Source organism: Triticum urartu, chromosome 2 (assembly GCF_003073215.2).
Source record: "Triticum urartu cultivar G1812 chromosome 2, Tu2.1, whole genome shotgun sequence".
NCBI classification, from domain to species: domain Eukaryota; kingdom Viridiplantae; phylum Streptophyta; class Magnoliopsida; order Poales; family Poaceae; genus Triticum; species Triticum urartu.
In genome coordinates this window covers 24,607,781-24,632,578 of record NC_053023.1, presented here as the reverse complement: position 1 = coordinate 24,632,578, position 24,798 = coordinate 24,607,781, and the positions used below count along the sequence as shown (strand labels likewise).

Below are 24,798 nucleotides of genomic sequence, written 5' to 3'. Positions count from 1 at the left end.
AAGGAGAGAGGGAGAGGTTGAGGAAGACTCCATCCATCAGCAGCACAACGGCGTGGTGGTGATGGAGGAGCGTGGCAATCCTGCAGGGCTTCGCCAAGCACCGCAGAAGAGGAGAAGAACTTGGGAGAGAGGGAGGGGCTGCACCAAAGGCAAAGGTGTGTTTGAGAGGCCCTCCTACCCCACTATATATAGGGATCCCAAGGGGGGATGCGCCAGCCCCTAGGAGATCCAATCTCCAAGGGGGCGGCGGCCAGGGGAGGAGTCCTCCCCCCCAAGGCACCTAGGAGGTGCCTTCCCCTGCTGGGACTCTTCCTTTAGGGTTTCCCCAGGTGCATGGGCCTCTTGGGGCTGGTGCCCTTGGCCCATGTAGGCCAAGGCGCACCCCCTACAGCCCATGTGCCCCCCCGGGGTAGGTGGTCCCACCCGGTGGGCCCCCGGGACCCTTCCGGTGGTCCCGGTACAATACCGATGACCCCGAAACTTGTCCCGATGGCCGAAACAGGACTTCCTACATATAAATCTTTACCTCCGGACCATTCCGGAACTCCTCGTGACGTCCAGGATCTCATCCGGGACTCCGAACAACATTCGGTAACCACATACAAGCTTCCTTTATAACCCTAGCGTCATCGAACCTTAAGTGTGTAGACCCTACGGGTTCGGGACACATGCAGACATGACCGAGACGTTCTCCGGTCAATAACCAACAGCGGGATCTGGATACCCATGATGGCTCCCACATGTTCCACGATGATCTCATCGGATGAACCACGATTTCAAGGACTCAATCAATCCCGTATACAATTCCCTTTGTCTAGCGGTATTGTACCTGCCCGAGATTCGATCGTCGGTATCCCTATACCTTGTTCAATCTCGTTACCGGCAAGTCTCTTTACTCGTTCCGTAACACATCATCCCGTGATCAACTCTTTGGTCACATTGCGCATATGATGATGTCCTACCGAGTGGGCCCAGAGATACCTCTCCGCTTACACGGAGTGACAAATCCCAGTCTCGATTCGTGCCAACCCAACAGACACTTTCGGAGATACCTGTAATGCACCTTTATAGTCACCCAGTTACGTTGTGACGTTTGATACACCCAAAGCATTCCTACGGTATCCGGGAGTTGCACAATCTCATGGTCTAAGGAAATGATACTTGACATTAGAAAAGCTATAGCATATGAACTACACGATCTAGTGCTATGCTTAGGATTGGGTCTTGTCCATCACATCATTATCCTAATGATGTGATCCCGTTATCAACGACATCCAATGTCCATGGTTAGGAAACCGTAACCATCTATTGATCAACGAGCTAGTCAACTAGAGGCTTACTAGGGACATGGTGTTGTCTATGTATCCACACATGTATCTGAGTTTCCTATCAATACAATTATAGCATGGATAATAAACGATTATCATGAACAAGGAAATATAATAATAACTAATTTATTATTGCCTCTAGGGCATATTTCCAACACATGGTAGGCGTAGGTGTAGGGGTAGCTGTAGGAGCTGGCACGGTTGGTCGAGACGGAGGCGGCGACGGTGGCGGTGGGAAGACCAACCGAGAAAGGACAGGAGCGCGGCCGTGGTTAGGGTGGCCTTGCGGGAAAGCGATGCGGGAGAGGACCGGCAGCCGCGGGGGAGGGGGGCGGCGGCGCGGCTCGTCGAGGGTGGAGAGCGGAACGCGAGGAAGGTGGCGAGATGGGTAGTGGTGGGTGGTATGGCCAAGGACGAGGCCGTGGATGCACCGGATTTCACTATGGCAGGAAGCAACCCTGTGAGAGGAGCTGAGACACCGGAAGCATCTACCGTGGAGGTCGGCCTTATAGGTGGAGCTGGCATGAATGTCGCGGCCGGCGGTGGTTGAGGTGGGCGGAGCAGTAATGGCGTCGGTGCCATTGGCGGGTCGGAGCAGCGTCCCTTTCTTGCCCTTGCGTCAGACCACTTGCCAATCCTGTGAAACGGTCGCCCGTGAGGCCGCAGGCCTGCCTGGCCCGGCGGGTCCACGACCGCCCTCACCCACCACCACAATGGATTGAATGCGCGGCCGCGACGGGGCAGGCGGCGCAGGCGGGTCAGGCCTGAGGGGTGAGGCAGTGCGAGGCGAGGCCGGCGACGCATGCCTTGAATGCCCAGAGCAGACCACATCGACGAACGACGGAGCCGGGGATCCGAGGGCGGACCCCATGTCCGAGAGGGCAACCCTCTCCGAGGAGGCGGGGCTGCGAGGAGACATGGAAACCGGGAGCATGTCGGGGCCGGTGGAGAACTCAGCCGGGCGGCGGAGGCACGGCCGCGCCGTCGGCACAGGGGCCGGCGACGCCGAGGGGTGGGGGGAGAGCAAGCTGAGAGGAGACGTTGTGGACGAGGAAGAAAATCTGATTTTTGTACCCACTTGGCGAGACTCTGGGTTGATTAACAGGTGCCAACGAATACAGTGAGAATAATTTGAATCAAGTATCACCTATAATGATTATAAAGTTTTCATTAATCTCATTGTCGCATTAAGAAGATACACACATGCCAATCGAGCTCTCATATGGACACATGCTACATAGGAACACTGGCCTGATCATCTTTGCTCTCTCTAGGTGAACCGGAAGACTTTTTTTCTTTTCGAAAAGGAGGATCAACCCATCTTTATTATGTTATTCAACGAAATCTAACAAAATAAATACAAAGATCAATCCAAAGCCACCTTCGAGGAAACAAAGTTGCTACACCTACAAGTATGATGATGTGCCCTGACAGCACCAACACACAGCATCTAATCCAATGGCCTCAAGAAGCCGCCTCATGGCAAGCCGAGAGCACCAACCAGTCTATGCGACCGACAGCGCGCACCGCATGCTCATGCTCTAGGATCCGCCGACGCCATCTTTCACCGTCCCATCTTCAGGAGGGATCATCGCATTGACATTGTCAGACCCAACTGTCGTCGACATCACCAAGATGTCAGACACTACCACCAGCTTGCTTGTGTCCATCAACCCCTGTCTAACACTGAGGCTCCACTGCGCCACGCCGTCGAGACCCACCGTCTTCAATGCGGTAGATGTGACACGGCTCCACCTGTTGACCCCTCCAGTTAGTATCTGCTCCAAAACAATGCCCTAAGGAGGGAAAACAGCACCAAAGTCTCTGTCATCATCCGATCCAGGAGACCCATATCTAGGGTTTCCCCCAGAGTAGATGCCCGCTAGAGGAGGAGGGGCACGCCACCTGCACGTGCCAATGAACCCAAAAGGCACCCACCACCACATAGCTCTAACGGCGACACCTTCGAAGGACACGGCGCCTTGAGTGCCATTGCAGCCTACCACAGTTAGGGTTTTCACCCGAGAAGCAATGACGTGGGAAGAGGCATGGCAGAGCCGAATGTCGTCTCCAGGAAAAAGACAGGCGCTATCGGGCGTCGTCATCGTCGCGGCTGGCCGGAGCTAACCAGGGAGTTATCTCGATCTTAAAGTTGTCAGAATCGCGATTTTGAAATGGATCGGAGCTTTGATGGTAGGATCGCAAATCGTAGAATCTCCACTATCAGGATCGTAGAAACATAGATTCTAAGAACTAAAATTGTAGAATCATAGGGGTTAGTTTGGATCATAAAGTCGTAGAATCGTATAACAGAATCGCGATTCTGACAACCTTGCTCGATCTTGATGTCCACCACCCGCTTCGCCCCAGCCCGGTGACCGGCTAGCATCAGCGTGGACATGTTCGGTGAGACGTAGTGCACTTAGTAGGGAATGAAGGTAGAGGAAAGATCGGAGCCATCGGCCTCCGGGGCTGCTAGCCATGGCACCAACCCGCCGGTAGATTGCCAACCACCCAAGCCGACCCCCGGCACCCGCCAGCCCCGCCGCGCCATCGGCCAGGGAGGCCACACGGGGCCACCGCCCCAGATCCAAGGCCCTCCACCATGAGGGAGCAGCACAAGAACGGACGGAGCCACCGCTCCAAGTCCATGGCCCTCAACCCCTTCCACCAAGACGGAGTAGCACAACCCCGCCGCCACTTTCCTTGACCGTGGCTCAGATTTGGCCGGAGCCTACCTCAGGTGGCGGCGAGCGATCGGGTGGAGGGTGGAGCCTGGAGGCGTGGGGCGACGCAAGGGTACCGGTTCAGTCGTTCTAACCTGGAAGCACCGAGCACCATACGTGTGTGACGTATGTGACAGGTGAACCGGAAGATGGACCACAATATTTGGTAACATGGGATGAAAATATATCTTAAACTCGCAATGGTACTAGCCGGGACATTCATCACATGCCCCCAACAAGTTCAGATGATTTTTGCAAAAATTGTTTGTTTGGATACTTCCCAAAGAGCTAATTACAGGTTCAGACAAAACCAAGCTTTAATAATAACTAAGAAAATTAGGCAAACAAACAAGACTAAGAATTATATTATTTTAATTCACTACAAGTTCAAGACTACTAGTGATGTGCTTTCCGAATATGATATTGTGTCAGAGCATAGACTCTTTTGTTGTGTGAGGAGAGCGTACACTCTTGAGTCAGTGGCGGAGCTAGACAACATCTGTTGGAGGGCAAAATGGAAAATACATGTGTTTGGGGGAGGGGGCAAAAGCTAAAAAAGTTCTCAACTAAGCCCTCACATTTTGTTTTCTTCACAAGTTTGTTCCTTTGACAGGGCCGGCCCTGGGCCATGGCGGCGAGTGCGATGGCCTAGGGCCCAGCCCGAGTAGGGGCCCATACCCTGTGCATGTATAGTATATACAGTATATTCAAAAAAAATAGTACTAGTACGCAAGCGAAATAGCCCAGCCCATGAAGAAGCGAGCAGCCACGCCGTCTCTCCCAGTCCCCCAGAAACACGCCGCCAACCGCAAACCAGTCGTCTCCTTAACTCTGGCTCGACTCCTTCCCATTCTCATCTTCTTCCTCTTCCCCAAATCCAATTCATTGCCCCTTGCCCGAGTTCCTAAGAGGCCACGAGCCAAACTACCCAAGCTAATTAATGAATTTTCCGTTAGTATCACACTTGGGTTTCTTTGCATCCTACAAATACCCCAAGGGCACCGGCGAACGGATCCACGGAGGCGAGCCGGCCAGCGGCGACACACCCTGTGCCCTGGTAGGAACACGAATCCACAGAGGCGAGCCGGTCAGGATCCGACTGTCCGGCGGTGGAGAGTGGAGACGTGGAGTCCAGGCACGTCCTCCTAATTTTTTGCATCTCAATTCCCCCCCTTTTTGCATCTCAATTTTTCCCCTTGTCTATTTTCTATTTATGATGGATTCATGTGCTGATGTTTAACCTGCTTGATTCTAGAACCGGCCATGGCAATCTAGAGCAGTGTAGAGCAGCGGTGGATACTGGGATTTCTTATATTTACTCCAAGAGACCAAGAACAGGATTCAAGAAGACAAGATTTCAGGTGTTATCTCTCCATTTTTCTGTAACCATGTTGCCGAAAAAGCATTTATCTGGTTGTGCGAAAAGGAAAAAGAAGAAACTTGTAGATGTATTCATTGGAACTCAAAAGGGTGCTATTCGTAAATTCGTTTTACAAAAATCCACTGCCGAGAATCCAGATGTATTAGTTGTTCATAGTGTTGAAGAAGAACAATCTGATGCAAACTTAGTGGAGGAAAATGTTGACATCGACGATTCTACAAATTTGGGTGGCCATGAGAATGTTTCTGATACTGAAAATCCTAAAGAAGATGAACACAAATCTTCTAGTTTAGATATTTATGACCCTAGAACTTGAGAAATTCTTGACAATAAATCAAGAGACATTCTAATAGAGAAAGGGCCTACAAGGGATTTAAATCTTGTGTATCATCCAGATGATAACGGTAGACATTTTTCAAATGCCTACTACTCAAGAAATCTAAGTAATGGGGAGGTTAGTGATAGGAAATGGTTGGTGTACTCTAAGGATGCGAATAAAGTTTACTGTTTTTGCTGCAAATTGTTTAAATCGGAAGGTAACAAAAGTATGTTAGCATCCCAGGGACTAAGTGATTGGCAACATCTTAGCCAGAGGCTCAAAGTTCATGAGAATAGTATTGAGCATATCACTAACATGAATACTTGGAATGGGGTAAGGCTGAGACTAAATAAAAATCAAACAATTGACAAAGAATTGCAGCAAGAAATTGCAAAAGAAAAAGGGCGATGGAGACAAGTTTTAATAAGAATTGTTGCTACTGTGAAGTTTCTTGCTAAACATAATTTGGCTTTTCGAGGATCGAATGAGAAACTTTATCAAGATAACAATGGTAACTTTTTGGGAATAATAGAAATGATGGCAGAATTTGATCCTATAATGCAGGACCATATTAGGCGTATTCAAAATAGTGAAATTCATCATCACTATCTTGGCCATAAGATTCAAAATGAGCTGATTGATATTCTTGCACAAGGTGTTAAAAACACTATCATAAGTATAATTAAGGATGCCAAATATTTCTCTGTAATTCTAGACTGTACCCCTGATGTAAGCCATCAAGAACAAATGACTCTAATTGTGAGGTGTGTAAACATGTCAAGTAACACTACAAAAATAGAAGAGTATTTTCTGGAGTTCTTGAAGGTGGATGATACATCTGGACTAGGACTCTTCAATGAGTTAGTAGGTGCCCTTAAATCTCTTGATTTGAATGTTAATGATGTTAGAGGTCAAGGCTACGATAATGGTTCTAACATGAAAGGAAAACATCAAGGTGTTAAAACACGTTTGCTTGAAATAAATCCTAGAGCATTGTACATGCCATGTTCCTGTCATAGCCTCAATCTTACACTTTGTGACATGGCAAAATCATGTAGCAAAGCTATTACCTTCTTCGGAGTTGTGCAACGAATTTATACATTGGAAAGAACTTCTAGTGATGACCCAAAAACTAAGAGCGATGCACATTCTTTGGTTACTGCACTTAAGAATTTTGAATTTTTTACTTGGTATGGTCATTTGGCATGACGTTTTATTTACCATAAACACTATAAGTAAGAAGTTGCAGTCTAAATTTGTTTGCATTGACATTACCCTTAAGCAAATTGAAGGTGCAATCTTATTTTTTCAGAAGTACAGAACTGATGGCTCTACATCTAGTTTAAATATTGCAAAATCTATTGCATCTGCCATGGATATTGAACCTAGATTTCTGACAAAACGTCGTGTTATGAGAAAAATACATTTTGATGAAAATAATGATGATGAAGAAAATGTAATAAATGCAGAAGCGCAAGCAGCTGAGGAGGAGTCCTTTAGAGTTAAATATTTTCTAGTCATGATAGATGTAGCGATTGCTTCACTAACCAAAAGATTTGAGGATTTGAAGTCATTTGAAAGTATATTTGGTTTCTTGTTCAACTCCAAAAAATTGAAGTCTTTGGATGATAAAGAACTTAGAGAATGTTGCACTAAATTTTCAAATACGTATTCTCATGTTAGCTCGTCAGATGTTAATTCAGATGATTTCTGTTCTGAATTAAGAGTGCTTCAAATGACTTTACCAAATAGATTAATGTCAGCAGATGAGATTTTTGATTTTGTTAGAGCTGCAGATTGCTATCAAAATGTGTCCATTGCTTATCGAATCCTCTTAACTGTTCCTGTTACTGTAGCATCTGCTGAAAGAAGTTTTTCAAAACTAAAATTACTAAAGAACTATTTGAGATCAACTATGTCACAAGAGAGATTGAATGGCTTGGCCATGTGCTGTATTGAGAAAGATATGTTGGACAACATTGATCTTGACACTATTATTAGTGATTTTGCCTCTAAAAATGCTCGAAGGTGTCGCTTCTCTTGAGTATGCCATTCACTTCTTTTTTGTGTATTTTTCAGGTGGCTCCTGATGTTTGGTGATGCACATTTGTGGATGGACTGGTAGAGCTGGAGTTGTAGCTTCTGTCGTGTTGGATCAAGAATTGAGAACAATTTAGTTAAGAGTTCATACAAGACTTGTGGGTTGTTGGAGCGTGTATCCTAATCTTGTAATCATTTGATATATCCGTGGACCATGGTGTATTAAGACCATATTTGCTAATGAAATTGACGCTTGCTTTTATAATGACTTTTCGCTGTACATTGAAGTTTTTTTGTCTATTATATAGTTTAAGGGCCCATTTTCTCAGTTCGCACAAGGGCCTCTGGAATGCCAGGACCGACCTTGAGTGTTGATTAATATGGAGATCATATATTCATGGTGTACGTCTGGGTGTTACCAGCTACCATTGTGAAACACGATGAGTGATGGTGGCTACATCGTGGTTGGGTTGGTGGTTCGCCAAGACATATATCGCTACCATGAGGTGATCTCCATAGAAATACATGGAGCAGTTCACAGCCGTGCTTATTCACTATTCTTCTAATGTCTCATCTTGCATATACTTGGCACGAAAATGCAGTGCTATTGAATCACTCAAACATGTCCCGTAGCAACAAATTAGTCAATCCTCTAGAATTGAAGCCCTTTTATAAGGGTATCAACACCCCTTTCATGCCATCCGTGTGTAATCGATCACACCATCTAGTTTCCATAGTACCAATACCAATGTTAAATTGATGGCCCCGCAAAAAAATGTTAAATTGATGAAGGCACAGAAGAAACTGGTCACAGACCATGTTGAGCCTGTCAACGTGTACTACCTCTGTTCCTAAATATAATATGTTTTGGCAGTTCAAATTGTAATCGCATGCCTGAAGTCTAAATTGTACAGTTTACATATTATGATAGTCTGTTTGATACTCCATCGTAAAGAAATATAAAAGTGTTTCGATCACTAACGCTCTTATATTTCTTTACAGAGGAAGTACTCCCTCCGTTCACCTTTATAAGTCATTTCAAACAACTGAAAATGAGCTAATTTGTACTTTGTCTGAAATGTCTCCAAGGCCTTATAAAAGTGAACAGAGGGAGTACTAATTTACTAGTACAGCCCCACAGGGACCTCTACTTTAATGGGAAGGAACATAATCATCACTTGCTTCCACAACCTGAGATTTGATTAATATCTCTTCGTAATCAACCATACTCCCTGTCATCAGGCGGTTAGCGATTAAACATGCTACCTACATTTCCCACAAACAAAAAAACTTAGCTCCGGTTTTATTAGATACTAGCAAAACGGTCAGTGCACTGCAACGAGAAAAAAAATCATAATCTCCAACGGCCATGACCATATTTTGCCGCACCACCGAGATACACTATCACTCTCAATTTTGTGAAATCATAAACATTTTTTTAAACTCGTGCACATATTTGAAATCATGAATATTTTTCAAAATTCATGAACACTTACAAATTTTCAAACATTTTCTAAAATAAAGAACATTTTCTAAAATAAAGAACATTATCTGAATTCATGAACATTTTATACTATTTGCAAACATTTTTTTAAACAATTTTCTTTAATCGGCAAACATTTTTTTGGAAATTTGTGGACCAAAATTTGAAATTCACGAACAATGTTTTGATTTAACGAACATTTTTTAAAATGCGTGATCATTTTCTGAATCAGTGAACATTTTATGCATGAATAAACTATTTTGTAAGTCACGGACAGTTTTTGAATTTTTAGGATATTTCTCCATTCATGAATATTTTTTGAATTGGAGAAATTTTGTTCAATTTCGTTAACACTTTTTAATACACGAACTTTTAAAAAATGTGAACATATTTTGATTTCCTAAAAAATTGTTTTCAAAATTTTGAACATTATTTTGAATAAGCAAACAGTTTTTAACAAAATTGTGAACATTTTTTTAAAATTATAATTTTTAAAAAAAATTCGGAACTTTTTTGTGGTCCCGAATTATTTAAAGGAGAAAAAACGAAAATAAAAAAGAAACTTAAAAATAGTCCGCCGAGCATGGGCAAGCCCAAACGGGCGCACTGCATCTTGTCCCAGCGCCAGAGCGCAGCATAGGGGGATTCGCCTGTGTGAAACGTTTTTCACTTATAAGTGGCATTGATGGATAATATTTTGCAAATTTTGGGGCAATTTTCCTGAAGTAACACCAGAAGCAATAGTTCATTTATTATTTTGTATAGATATAAAACAAATCTAAGCACCGTGACTGATGATACACTGTTCTCTTGTTTTGGCACCAACGGTTCAGTTCGTTCCCAGATCACAAATTGTGAGGAGAAGCACAAACGCAGCCACCTACTGCTGCAATATTAGCGCTGCATTCAAATATATTTTTGAAGATTCCATGAGGTACTGGTACAACAGTTGCAGTCTTACAACGATATTATATATCATACACTAAACAAACACAGCGGAGTTGTGGTCGACAGCACGGCGGATTCAGGCATTCAGAGCAAGACATACCTATAATCTCTAGCAATAATTTGTAATCATCAAACTAAGATAGATTCTCAACCACAGATTGTATGGAGGAGCACAACCATACCAGTGCTGATTGCAGAATTAGCACATCAATTGCAGAATTTTGAGAAGGTAAATACTTCCTCCGTCCCAAAATAAGTGTCTCAAACTTAGTGTAAATTTGTACTAAAGTTAGTACAAAGTTGAGACACTTATTTTGGAACGGAGGGAGTATCATACCAAAAAAGGCTTTCGTCCCGCTTTATAAATAAAGCAAACCATTAAAGAGCACATATACAAGGACTAGTTTAAACACACGCACCCAAGTCTCACACACAAGTACGAAGATTCTGCTGAGGCACAGCTCAACAAGCCCAAAGAAACAAAAAGAAAAACAACATAGGAACCAAGGAGCCACACATGCGACTAACTGGGCTCCGGCAGAGGTGGCGGGGGCGGCAGAGACAGACGGACGGCCATCGAGCGGAGGTCGGCGATGAAGGCAGAGATGGCGTCACGGTCCTCAGGGCGGCTAAGCGGCCACCAAAGCTGCAAGAAACCAGAGAGTTTGAAGATAGCGTGGCACCAAATCTCAAGCCACCTAATGTGGCGAGACGCCAAGGGGGAGGACTGGAGTTCTGAATATAGGTCAGGGAAGTTGCTGTGGCACCAATTTCCGCCCACCGCCTAGCGAAAGCAGCTCCAAACAAATTGCGCAGACACACACGAGAAGAAGATGTGGTTCGAGTCCTTGGGAGTAGCGCAAAGCGGGCGGAGGGAGTATCATACGTACAGTGTTTGCACACTGGCTCAAGTATAAGCGCTGTAATGAACTCCAATAGTAGACCACCGGGCCGATCAGAACATTCCATTCGCATCCCTTGTCGGTTCCAAAACTCCGTAGCTGATCAAAATGGAACACCCATTTGCTGGTACTAAGTTTGTAAACTCCGTATATCGATTCATATATCTTTGTATCATGGAGCCCTAACGAATTAAGAACAAATTGCTAGGAGAAGCACAAACACAACATACGTTCCTGACTGCAATATAAGAATGCAGAATGCTGAAATGGTAAATAACATCCTGACACACTTAGTATAGGTAAATATACACAGTTCATGATAGTTTGTTCTTCCCAGGGTACGCATATGGGTAGCATACTTACATCAACCCTTACAAGTACATAATGACGAAATAGCTTGACAACTATTATCTGACATATTTGTGGTTCATCCTAACAACAATATTCCGCCGCGCAGAATGAACCAAAGGAAAACACATACGCAACAGACACGAGCATACACACAACTTTGCAGGAAATTAATAAACAAACATGCACACAAGCACGGGGGATTAAAGGTGATACCATGACAGGCACGCATATGGACAGCATGACAAACAGGCCAGCAGTTCTGGGAAGCAGTGATGAATGGATATTGGATGGAGATGCGGAGGATGAGAGTGAAATCCTTGCAAGCCTTTCCTCAGCCAGCTAGTGTCGATTCTTGATCTTCAAGCAGCGGGGGATTGGTGGAAACCATGTATCATCATCCTCTTCTGCTGTGATTGTTTCTTTCGCTGGGACATGTTGTGCTCGCTTCTTGTGTGTAAGCACAGGTTGCGCTTTATGTGCTGCAATGTATTTTCTCACTTGATGAGGGACATGGTTACCAATGCACTCAATCTCCTTCAACCTCAGAAGTTTGTCAATGCCAGAGAGAGACTTCATCTCGTCGAAGGACCAAACAATCCTTTCGATCTTAGGAGCAGACCCATCGGTGAAGCTGATGCTGCTGATGGCACGGCACTCAACAATAAGAAGGTCAAGTGCTGGGAACTCATCTTTGTTGAAGGCTAGCTCGCTTTCGGCGTAAGACAAGTCTGAGAGCTCTAGGCAGCGTAGGTTTTTTTTCTTAGCAAGGATCCGTATATCTTCCTGCTTCAGTTGAGTATCACGAAGAGTCACCTTGGAAATTTGATTGGCATTGTGAAATGATGAAAGAAGGAATTTTCCACCCTTCAATTCAATCTCTTTCAATTTTTTAAGGCCACTAACCCCATCGAGCTGGGACTTTTCGTTGGTCAAGGACAAGGCAATCTTCTTGAGCTCAGGAGCCGCTCCACTTTCAAACATGATGTCGATCATTCTGGAATCCTCAACACGAACATACTTGAGATGTTTGAACTTTCCCTTCTTGAAGATGAACTTTCCCTCGGGGTTCTGCTCAGGAGCTCTGCTCTGAGTGTTTTGCTCGGGCACTCTGCTCTTCAGGTTTTGCTCAGAGGCTGTACTTTGAGTGTTTCCCTTAGCAGCTTTGCTCTCATTGTTTTTATCGGGAGCTCTACTCTCAGTGTTTTGCTCGGCTGTAGTCTCAGTGTTTTGCTTAGGAGTTGTACTCTGACTGTCTTGCTCGGGAGCTTTGCGCTCGTTGCTTTGCTCAGGGTCTCTACTCTGAGTGATTCCCTCCGCAACTCTGTTCTCAGTGTTCTGATCAAGAGATTTACTCCCCGTGTTTTGCTCGGCTCTAGTGTCAGTGTTTTGCTTAGGAGCTGTATTCTGACTGTCTTGCTCAGGAGTGTTGTGCTCGTTGCTTTGCTCAGGGTCACTAATCCGAGTGATTTCCTGAGTAGTTCTGCCCTGTGTGTTGTGCTCAGGAGCTCTACTCTCGATATTTTGTTCAGGGGCTCTACTCTGAGTGTTTGGCTCAGTAGCTCTGCTCTCTGTGTTGTGCTCAGGAGCTCTACTCTCGCTGTTTTGTTCAGGGGCTCTACTCTGGGTGTTTGGCTCAGTAGATCCGCCCTCCGTGTTTTGCTCAGCAGATCCAATCTTGGTGCTTTGCTCAGGAGATGCTTCGTCTTGAGCAAATGAAAGTAGGAATCGGTTGCCTTCTAAATCAAGCTCCTTCAATTTTGGAAGGTTGTCGATCCCACTCAGAAACCTTATGTTGGTGAAGGACAAGACGACCTTCTCCAGCTCAGCAGTTGCACCATCTTGAAACTCGACCTCTTGAAACTCGATGTCTGTCTCAGTCATGTTGCCCTCCACAATAAAGTACTTTAGCTGTTGGAATTCTTCCTCCTTGAAGGTGAGCTTGCTCTCATTGTATGCTTTGGATCGGAGTCTGACACAGTGTAATTTCGGAAGGACAGCAAGGACCATCAGGTCATCCTGTTTCAACACAGTACCAGCCAGAGTTACCTTGGCAAGCTCATCACTACCTTTGGCCAGCGGTTCAAGAAGCTGCACCTTTTCTGTGACTCCGTTGATGCTTAGGTTTTGAAGATGCTTGGGAGTTTGTCTTAACCAACGGTGCACATCTATTGCATGCCCCTCTTTGCTGGATAGAATGCTCTTAGTTCTGGTGTTGCATGATATGGTGACTGAAAGAGATCGAAGGCAATCTTTTAGGTCACTGATCGCTTGAAGCAACCTCGTGAGGTGAATGACCCTGTCTTCAATAACCACACCGAGCTTCCTTAATTGCCATAGATTTTTTATCTCTTTCAACTCACGGCCATCCCCTGAAGCCTTGACACTTGATAGTACCTCCAAATTTTCCATTTTTTCAATTTTGGAAGGAATCTGGACAGGAAAGTGTGGCGACTTATCATTGAGTCCTGGATTTGGATCAACGCGGTTAGCCAAGAAGCGCCTCAGCTTCAGGAGCAGGACATCCCTTGTTGCACGCTCAGGTACCATAGTTTGCCGGATATCCAATACCTCTAGCTCATGGAGGTTGTTTATTTCACTGGGAAGATATCTAACATTTGTTCTTCTTAGGCTCAGATACTTGAGAAGTAATATCTTGTTGCAAATGTCCCTGAGGTAGTGATTTTTCTCAAAGCATTCAGTGCCTTCCAGATCTAGCACCTTGAGCAGCGGCAATTGAGGTGAATATTTGGGGAGCTTGTGTACAAAGTTATCGATGCCATCAGAGGCACGGAGTCGGAGACCACTAAAGATGGAGAAATGCCGAGCCCAAAGATCTGACAGGCGTGCATCCAAAATGTGCTCCTTACTTGCAACCTTGGTGATAAAGCCATGGACTTGATCACCTAAAATGCAGCTCTTGACCTTTCCTGCAGCACCAATTTCATCAGGAAAAAGAAGCCCCCGTTCAATCAGAGTGTCAAAACATTGCTCGGCATGATGCACTGCGGTGGCCCAGTCTTGCTTAGTTATCAACCCCTCCGTAACCCATCGTCCTATTAAGGTAGACCTTTTGATGTTTTGGCCTTGAGGGAAGATGGCTAGGTACAGCAAGCAAGTCTTGTGTTCTCTAGGCAGATCTTTGTAGGAGAACTTGATCATCTTCTTAGCTTTACTGCCAAATGTCTTGTGGGGAACCAGATCTTCATGTAACTTGCACAGTTCTTCATAGCTCCTATTGGGATTAGCATAAAGAGCGTACGTGAAGATCTTCATGCAGAACTCATGTGGATGACACTTGGCCAAGATTTCACGGAGAATGTTTGGGGTGTAGCCGTCATTTCCCTTATTCATCCGTGCCTTTGTAAGCTCGAGCACAGTATCATGGTAGAGTCCAACTAGGGAATAAGTTATTGGCTCTACTCCCGGTGGATGGCAAAATTCTGTGGCCTTTTGGCTGTTCTTTGTGGACACAATCACTGCTCTGCACCCTAACAGTTTCAAAGCATTTCTGGTCTCCTCCCACCGGGATCCGGCTGAAACATAGTCTTGGTCATCTTGGAGGATAATCAGGGTCTTCTTGTTTTCCAGATGCGGCTTAATCTTGTCCACTAGCACTTTGATACGAAGCTGACCCACAATCTTCCACAGGAACTGATACATCTTTCGCTTGGTTTCTTTGATGGCAGCTGCAACTTCAGTGGCCGTCTCAACCTCTTCCGATACTATTTTCTTCATCTTCTCCTTTGCTTCTTCGATGACAGCAGCAGCAATAGCACTGGTAATTTGCATCTCCTTCATTTTCTCCGTGGTTTCCTTGATAACAGCAGAAGCAATAGCACTAGTCACCTCCGCGGATAGCTCCTTGAGTTTCTCCTTGGTTTCTTTGACAAGGGCAGAAGCAATATCCCTGGCCAGCTCCCCTGATGTCTCCATTTTCAACTTGGTTTCCTTGATAACAGCAGAAGCAATAGCACTGATCACCTCCTCTGATACCTCCTTCGTTTTCTCCTTGGTTTCTTTGATAACAGAGGCAGCAGCAGCAGCAGCATTGGTCACCTCCCCTGCAATCTCCTTGGAGTTCTCCTTTTGTTTGATCACAGAAGCAGCAGCATCAGTGACTTGTTCCTTAGTAGAGGTGCCTTCTGGTAGCTGTTGCTTGGGAAGCAGCCCCAATATGATGTCTAGAGTAATCTTGTGGTTGTGGATGATTTCTTTGGTGTGATCCACGCTCATTGTAGTAGCGCTGCTGGTGGCTTCCTGGACCTGCTGGGACTGTGGGGGCTTGTTTGTCAGGAACAGGTTGTGCAGGATATCTTTGTACTGGGCATCATCGAGACAAATCTGGGGCTTGGACTCGCCTGTCTCCATATGAGCTTTCAGACTGGAAGCAGTTTCCTCTATAGCCTGATTGGAGGATAGTGGCATACCCATGTCAGGCGCCTTCTGCCTGAGCCGCAGGGCATGGAGGAGTATGACTAAGCAAATATTTTCTTCAACCTTCTTTCTATCAACTCCTCCAATCTTCCCCGCTTCAACTTCTCCAACCATGTTCCTGATTTCTTCAATCTTTTCATCGACTTCTCTATAACCAATCATGTCCCATACTTCATCCAGGAGTTCATTTTTGTAACGGCAAACTTTCTCCCGAAGATCTCCCTCTGGCACGTTCAGCTCGCCTTGTTCCGTGCCTTGATGCTGCTTACATTCACGCAAGATGTAGCAGAGGATCTCACTGGGTAACAGCGGAAGATCCCATGGGAGGTGCAATGCCGAGAGATTGACGACCTTGCACATGAAGTTGGCGGTTGGCGAAGTCAAAGAGTCGCGTGCAATGGCACCAGCGTCCTGCATATCATCCGGCACAACAAGGGCAATTGATGTTATGGATTCACCCTCGTTGGTTTCCAGCCAGTTGGCTAGCTTCTCGGTGCAGTACTCTTCAAGAAGGCGAGGTTCTAGAGCTCTTTGACGGGTATAAGAACCGTCGGTCGCTTGATTCTGATCGTCGTCATCATCCTCCTCTTCCTCCTTGTCTTGTGTAGCGGCAGCTTGAGACGACGACGGCAAAGTTGGCGCTGCTTCCTTCCGCGGGATCTCCACACCGTACCGCAACCGCCGCTTGCCGACGTCACGCGCCCGCTCCTTCAGCTCGCGCAGCCGGATGGCCGCATTGTGCTGGGCGACCATCCTCTGCACCAACCAGGAAGCCCACCAGAGGTAGCGCCAGCGGCCGGCCCTGGCACGGTAGACCGCGGGGTCACCGCGCCGGAGGTAGAGGTCGATGCAGTTGCTGCAATCATGGGCCAGGTCACGGACCTGCTTCATCCACGTGCGCACCTGCTCGTCGTGCCCGCCGCTGCCAGCAGGAGGTGCGGTCCTGGCCAGGTGTTCCAGGAAGCTGTGCATGCTCTCCATCTCCTCCTTGATGAACTCCGAGTCGCTGCCGACGCGGCTCAGCAGCAGCGCCTCGTTCCGGAGGAGGCCCAGCAGCGAGCTCACGGCGCCAGACGCGAGCTCAGCCATCGCAGCCGCGGCCCGGCCGGCTGGTGTATGTCCAGCAAGCTAGCTAGGCTCAGATTAGCTACGTCAACCAAGAAAATGGAGGAGCTGGAGCCTAACCAAGAACATGCCAATGAATTATTGGTTATCATGCATGCACGGGTGTGTGGCAACAATAGCATCACATGGTCTATAGATCTGCTTTGTCCTGGTACCAATGCCTAGCTAGTTTGCCTTCTACTCTTTCATTTACTTGAGCTGGCAAGGATGGTATGATTCCATTGAGGAATGTATTCTTTGAGTGTTTCTTCAGTTCAGGACCATGCCCAGACCCTTTACTTCATGTATCATTCTCTTTTGCTTTGCATGTCTGCTCTAGCATCTAAGTTCAGGACCATATCCAGACCCTTTACTTCAGGGATAATCCTCTTTTGCTTTGCATGTCTGTTCTACCATCTAACGATCCAATCCACTTTGTCTGGCAAAAGGATCGGATAATCGTCGAACGGGATGACGTGACAAAAACATGCATGCAATGGGAAACATATGCCTAGCTAGTTTTATCTTCTACTCTTTCATTTGCTTGAGTGACAAGGATGGTACGATACCATTGAGGAATGTCCGTATTCTTTGAGTGTTTCTTCAGTTCAGAGCCATGTCCAGACCCTTTGCTTCATGTATAATCCTCTTTTGCTTTGCATGTCCGTTCTAGCATCTAGGGGAGATCTTGACTCTTTGAATGGTTCCCGAAATGACTTGGATTGCTGCCACTTTCGCTTCTGGTATCAACGGACAAAGCCGGTGATTATGAAGTTGTTATGGATGATGTGTCTGGGCAACATGAACTTGTGGGATGAACCCCTGCACACAGAGATTACACTAGAACTCTATAAATGACAAAGGAATATTTAGCACATTTACAAATCCACATGTAGTGCAGAACAAAGATTTATATAGCTCACAAGCTAGGCATCCCAACTTTAGACATAAATATTCTACCATACACCATCTTCAGTATTACTCATCACGAGGAAGCAGACACTAGGCATGGTTTGCTACATCAGACGTGAAAATGAACTACTCTGCAGTAGGTACTTGGCAAGGCATTCCTTTCAGTTAGCTGTCAGGTTATTTGCAGTTCAATATCCTTGAAGTTTGACAATTTTGTGAAACCAAATCAGAAAAACACAGTGGAGCTTCAGCTACTTTAGATCAGAAAACTAAACCATAAATTTTAATTACCAAGATTATTAGGAAGATTACTCATCATGGGTAAGATTAGGAAGAGTAACTCCTAAGACATTCTGCCAGCCTTCCATCATGCAAAGTATGGTCAATATAATTTCAAGTCAAGGTTCATCTCGACACTCAGTCAATTAAAACATACACCCACGATTATGTTTGTCAAAAATTAATTTTTGAGTAAATGGACTTATTGTGAGATTGCAGGAAGTAAACTTATTGCTCTTCCAACAAACTCCTGTATTATATGATCTCTACAAATAGACCTATGCATTCTGCCAATTTCCTAAGAATTGCAAGGTTCCATGTGCAACCTGGTGACGAGTTCACGAGCTGGTTTGAGAGCGCGGCAAAGCGTACAGACGCAGACACGGCCAAAGGCGTGAGATCTCCCATAGTCCTCATGATGTGGCAGCTGTGGTGCCTTCGAACTGACTGCGTTTTTGACAACTCGCCTGATGCGCCATGCTGGCGGACGCCATCCTCACTGAAGTGCAGCTATGCCTGCTTGCTGCCGCAAGGCACTCAGCATGCCCTCAACATGGTGACCTCCTGAGCCTATGCCATAAGGTTTTAGGGTAGTGTACAGTGCCTTTTTTGCCTGTATTTTGTTTCTTGTTTTTGGTTTGGCTTTGGTTTCTGTCTGTTTCTCTCTCTTCTTTGTTTTCTGAGGTTGTAAGACTTGCTCCATCGTGGCGTTTCGCCGTTTATTCTAATACAATGATGATTACTGGGGTGTCCGTTCGAGAAAAAAATAACTCAATGTCTATTCTCATATCATCATAAGAAGTGGAAACTACGCATATCTCGACCATTTACTAACTATTTTCACTAACTAGTACTAGTAGTGATCTAGACGCTCTTATATTTCTTTACGGAGGGAGTAATAAATATCCTGTATTAAAAAGCAAATTCATTTCTATAATCCAAATTAAAAGATCGAGAATAAGACCAGATGCAGCATATATGGCCCCCATAACAATGAAAGGTGGAAAACAGATTGCTGAAAATTTAGGTAAATAAAATACTCGATACATACATAGAACGTTATTGCAGCAATATTAAAAGAATTACTCTTGGGGGAAAACAGTGCCATCATTAACTGGCATTTCAGGGAAAATGGACTCGATGCAGTTTTGTAAGGAGAATGGAATACCTTTAATGGTAGCAGCTGGAATCTTGCTCTCGTGTTTCTAACAAACTTGAAGAGATCATTAGTGCGGTCCTTCAACAATTCTTCAGTGTCTTCAAGCAATGGAATACACTGAATTACTGTTACAAAGAAAATGAGAACTTCAATGACTACACATTTTCAAACAATATGAATATTAGACAGCACAGGTAGAAAATTGTAACTCACAGCTCTATTCATCTTTATGGGACCTTTGTGCAAAATAAATACTCATTGTCAGGACTTTGCATGTCAACTTTAAAAAGGGTGTACCCATTGCTTAAAGTTCCCACACGAGGTGGGGTCTGGGGAAGGGATTTTCTAGACATCCTTCCTTTGCATAATAATTCTGCAAGGAGATTGGTTTGAACCCAGGACCTTGCTCTGATGACTCTTAACAAACTTGAGAGATCGTTAGTGCGGTTGAAATCCTTCCAACAATTCTTCAATGTCTTTAAGCAGTGGAATACACTCAACTACTGTTATAAAGAAAATGAGAACTTCAATGCCTATACATTTTCAAACAATATGAATATTAGACAGTGCAGGACCAGCAGGCTACAGGCCCGCCTTCTTTGCATGCCAACTTTATTGAAGACAAATCTAACCCCTAGAAAAAAAGAGGAAATGTCACATGTGATGGTATGCAGCAACTTAAAGGACCATATCATTGAAACTCTCATTACCTTCTCCTGCAAAAACTTCAAAACCGAGAAATTTATTGTACCACATGATAGCTTCGTCTAGGTTCTTTTTTCCCATCATGTCAATATTAGCCTCAATAGCTTCGATAGCTGCCATCAAAAGAAGTATGAAGGTATGTTGATTTCACGTTCTGTGCATAGCCAGGGGAAATATTCTGACAAAAGAATCATGTTGGAGTCAACATAACTACAAATTACAAGGGCAAAAGATGTTGACCCTAGGAGCTCAAAAGAGCTCAGACTGGAATATTTGGACTCATATCTTTAAATCCTACTGAAACACTGCTAATTTCCTATTCAGTTTAGGCTTTGCAGATCAGGTAATACTGTGACACCTAAAAATATTGTACCATGATTTAGAATCTACATTTTTACCTCAAAGCTAATGTGATATTACACTTGTCTCTCCTAGTCCTATCCCTCTAATACAAGACCAAGCTCCTGAGCTGCTCATTCGTTGCAGTGGCAATCGAAATTGACTCACTGGCGAGCTTACTTTCTGATCTTTTCTTTAGTTGGGCTGCAGAGGCAGTGTACAACATTTCAGCCCTTCCACGAAATGCAGGAAAATGCAATGACACCAATACGAAATCAAACATTGATTAACTGGCGCATGTGGTGAACCATTATAACAAAAAAGAAACAAATTGAGTAGGATATAGATCCCTTTACTGCAGAGTGCACAAGTGAGTGAAGAAATGCTTGAAATGCTTACTGGACAGAGCTTCTGCCAGACTTGCCTCAAGTCCCATGAGCTGATCCTGTAGACCATTGATTTTTTTTTCTGTCATCAGAAAAGTGCACAAGTCAGAAAAACTAACTACCTTAAAGGGCAGCCTTTCCCTACATTTCTGTAAAAGGCTGTTTCCAAGACTTGAACCCGTGACCTCATGGTCACAAGGCAGCAGCTTTACCACTGCGCCAAGGCTCCCCTTCAAAACTAATTACCTTCAGCTTGAAAATCACAAATTGTACCACAACCAAGCTAATTAATCGCCCAAAATAACATACCCAGTCGGCAGGTCGCACAACTCTCCACTTCCGAGATTTGCAGATTAACCGGCTCGCCGCCATCAACGAACTGAATAGCTTACAACTGGTATTGTACACTTCAGACATCACTCCCATGTGTTTCGTGACTGAAAGGATTTGCACCTGCTCAGAACCAAAAGCGGAAAATAAATAATTGTGCTTGATCTCACTGAATTGTAGTATGAATTCGGCTGCCGAAGAGGAGAACGCCGCCGGCGTGGGATTCGGGGGAGAAGGCCTCGGCGCTGTAGAGGTGTTTTTTCTTAATGTTTTTCTAGGGGAATGGTGTGCAGTAGAGGTGGTAAAGCCCACAGAAGGTCTGGCCCAATGCTAGCAGAGCGGAGACCGAACAAGGCCCAGTGGAGCTAAAAAGGGCGAAATCAGTAGTACTTTTTTTCAAAGATCACTCTCACCTCATAGGTTGTGACCAAGTGGCGTGCTGCATGTGCGTCACTTGTTGCAATATATATGATAGTTTTTTTTTCATAAATTTGTTTGTTCAAAATATTTTATCTCCTAAACCGTGCATTCAAACCTCAAACAGTTTTCACCATTAGGTCCCGCGCGTCGAGATCTTCTAAACTAGATTTCATGTTCATAGGTTTCAACGAATTTTTTTCCCTTTCTGAGGGTCATGCCCGTGCCTCTTGAGGAAACAAATTCGCACCTCCACGAGAAGTAATCTGTGCCTCTCGTGGAAGAAAAAAAAATGTGTTTTTCAAGAAATTGTTTTCCTCGGTTTTTTGTCCAAATCCTCTCAAAAACCAGGAAAAACAGAAAAGCCAAAAACCAAAAAAATCATCTAAAAGCCAAAAACGCGAAAAGGTTGTTGCTTCTGGCTCCATGACGCAAAGGAGTACTCCTCAATGAGTAAAGAAAATAAAGCAAAATCTGAAGGGAGCCCCCAAAACGCGAAGGAGTACTCCTCAATTAGTTGCTCTCTAAAATTTAAAAAATTAACTATTTTCCACATAGCTTATGCTTCTCTTTTCCATAGCATAAATGTTTAACATGCCATCCAATTTTTTGTAAATAACTCAACTACCCAATTTTAGTTTCCCTAATAGGATTGTAGAGCTTCTGTAATATCACCTTTTTGACAGTTTCTCGAGGGCAAAAGGTTGTTGCTTCTGGCTTCATGAAGGCAGTTCCTGGCCAGACAACCATTCGATGGGATTGACGCGGTCGGCTGTACGACGTCGTCATCAACGTCGGGTGGGGTTCGCTTCCTACATGCCATCATGATCTGTCACGGTGTTTCGTTGTTGAGGTGAGCTACATTGCCGATACAGAGTAGGGGTGTCCATGTCCTCTCCCTGACAAATTTGCCGCTTTCCACGGTTGTCCTGGCGCCCTCGGGACATACCTCATTTCTACGCTACCGATGGCTTGATGTTCCCATTGTTTCACATGACTCAAGAAGCCGACTACAACATCCAACTAAGGCTGCCTGTAATGGAAGTATCATCCAATTATGGTTTCCCGTAATGTATGCCAACTAGCTAATTTTGATGAAGTAATATAGAATTAAATGAAGAAAGAAAGGGTTGAATACCATACAATGGCTAATTTTTTTAAATAATACATTTTTTTATTAATTTGCACAAATATTACGCTTAAAAAATAATACACTGTCGGCCCGCAGCAGGCCGAGTGGACCTAGTCGGCCCACAGCAGGCCGACTGAGATCCTATCGGCTTGCAGCTGGCCGATTGGCCTATCGGCCACCAGTTCAGGTTCAGTCGGCCAGTAGTGGGCCGACAGGGCCTAATTGGCCTGCTGTGGGCCGACAGGGACTAATTGGCTTGCTGTGGGCCGACAGGTGCATGCCATCATTTTTGTCCCGAACGATCCCCGGATTTTTTTTATAAACTATGACGTATTTCGCGCAACCCTTTCCCCGCAATATTTTCCCGCCATATGTTCGCGCCAACTCTTTTCCTCCACCCGTTTCCCGCCATATGTTCGCGCTAACTCTTTCCCGCCACCTGTTTCCCGCCATATGTTCGCGCCAACTCTTTCCCGCCACCCGTTTCCCGCCAATCGTTTCCCGCCATACCGCAATCGTTCTTTCTCGCCATTTTCTCATCCCTACCTATAAAACCCCCTTCAGACAGAGGAGGATAAGCATTCCAGTGTAGTGTAGTTGAGATGTCCCATTATCCTTTCGATCGTAGTTTTCACTCTGAGATGAGCAGGACTCTTTTGAGGCTAGCTACCGATTTCAGGATGGACAATAGGATAATTCCATGGGACGAACTCACCGGTAGTGACACCATAATGAATGAGTTGGCTCACGAATTACGTATGTCTGGATGGCCTGAAAGGACCTATGAGGAGGTACGTATAGAACTTCTTAGGTTGCATGCAAGGTGGAAGAAGGTAGTGGAGCCGGAGAGTGAAACTTTCAAAAGGACTGCAGAAAAGCATCCATTTTTATGGACTGAGGAGAGCGAGGACGAAGATGATATCTTCATGCCGCCGCTTCCGAGTTCTGCATCGTCAAAGAGCAAGAGTTTTGCATCGTCCAAGGGCAAGAGTACTGCATCCTCGAAGGGCAAGAGTTCTGCATCGTCCAAGGGTAAGAGTTCTGCATCCTCGAAGGGAAAGAGTTCTGCATCGACGGAGGATGACGATTATGACTTCATGTAGTTTTTATGATGTATGTTGTAAGTTTAGTCGTACGTACCGTTAATTTAGATGCAGTTCTATCTAGTTGTTTATACTGTCTTGTTGTACGAGCATTATGTTCTATCTAAATATGATGTTGTGGTTCGGATAATAGAGTACTGGCATATGTCTCATACATAAGTACATAGTCATTTGTCTCATACACAGAATAGGCATAAGTCTCATACATAAGTAGATGGTCATGTCTCTATTGATAGATGGAAGCGTCAGTGACGACGTCTGGCCTGGCGGGGAGGCGGATCTGGAAGCGGCAACTATCCCAACCTGTTAGGTGGCCTAATGTTACGAGGAGGAATTTCAGACTCTCCCTGGTCATGCTGTGTATCCTGTGTGGGGCCTGGTGGAGGAGTCAAATACATGTTCATCCACTGGGTGTGCTGCGACATCTGAGCATGTATGTTCTCCTCGGGATGTTGATCACTCCCCCACGTATCATGTGATGCTGACATAGACGCATGATATCCGTAGGCTCCTGCACGATGGAACGTTTAGTCATGAAGAATGAGGTCGCCTCAATTAATATTGAAAACAATAAAAATGAAGACACTTACCTGCTGGTTGTGACGGCTGCTCTGGCTCAAACACGAAGCTCGACGAGGGACCGTGCTGCTGTGGCTGTGGAGAAAACACGAAGCTCGACGAGGGACCGTGATGCTGTGGCTGTGGAGAAAACACGAAGCTCGATGTGGGACCATAGTTTTGTGGTTGCTGCCACGTTGAACTGTCAGGTTGGTCAGGACGGGGTGGCCTGGTTGTCGGCTGATGTGCTAGACGTGGACGTGGTTGATGTCGGTGCATGGAGTGACGCGGCTGTTGCTACTGGTGCTGAACAATGTCGGTTCTCCGGGTGCACGTGATAGCCTCGTACACAGTCCGTATCTTGTTCTAAATTCGTTCCAAGAAGGGTTGTAGCACTGGACGGTGTTGAAGAAGAGGTCCAGACGACAGTGATCGTCCAAAGGTGGTCACGTCCTGGTAGAG

General features: G+C 45.2%; 2 protein-coding genes and 1 pseudogene across 2 annotated transcripts; 1 reads left to right on the top strand and 2 right to left on the bottom strand.

Moving 5' to 3' along the window:
- Positions 1-5,354: 5,354 nt before the first annotated feature.
- Positions 5,355-6,963, top strand: LOC125534834 (annotated as a pseudogene).
- A 4,455-nt stretch (positions 6,964-11,418) lies between these two features.
- Positions 11,419-17,145, bottom strand: LOC125535303. Its single transcript, XM_048698358.1, has one exon. The coding sequence runs from the start codon at positions 16,999-17,001 to the stop codon at positions 11,818-11,820; it is 5,184 nt and encodes a 1,727-aa protein (XP_048554315.1). The 5' UTR covers positions 17,002-17,145; the 3' UTR covers positions 11,419-11,817.
- Positions 17,146-19,132: 1,987 nt separating this feature from the next.
- LOC125534833 (kinetochore protein SPC25 homolog) lies at positions 19,133-23,207 on the bottom strand. Its single transcript, XM_048697914.1, has 6 exons — positions 23,186-23,207; positions 20,810-20,878; positions 20,077-20,184; positions 19,932-20,000; positions 19,376-19,521; positions 19,133-19,138 (listed from the first exon to the last, which is right to left on the bottom strand). Exons 1-6 carry the CDS (start codon positions 23,205-23,207, stop codon positions 19,133-19,135), a joined length of 420 nt encoding a protein of 139 aa, XP_048553871.1.
- Positions 23,208-24,798: the final 1,591 nt, after the last annotated feature.

Excerpts from the sequence above, each read along its gene's own strand:
- LOC125534833 (XM_048697914.1), bottom strand. The coding sequence starts at position 23,207 with ATGGCGAGAAAGAACGATTGCG. Across the intron at positions 20,879-23,185 it reads GGCGAGAAAGAACGATTGCG|AAAAAAAAATCAATGGTCTA; the intron begins GTATGGCGGGAA and ends TTCTGATGACAG. Across the intron at positions 20,185-20,809 it reads TCTGGCAGAAGCTCTGTCCA|CTATCGAAGCTATTGAGGCT; the intron begins GTAAGCATTTCA and ends TTTTGATGGCAG.
- LOC125535303 (XM_048698358.1), bottom strand. The coding sequence starts at position 17,001 with ATGGCTGAGCTCGCGTCTGGCGCCGTGAGCTCGCTGCTGGGCCTCCTC.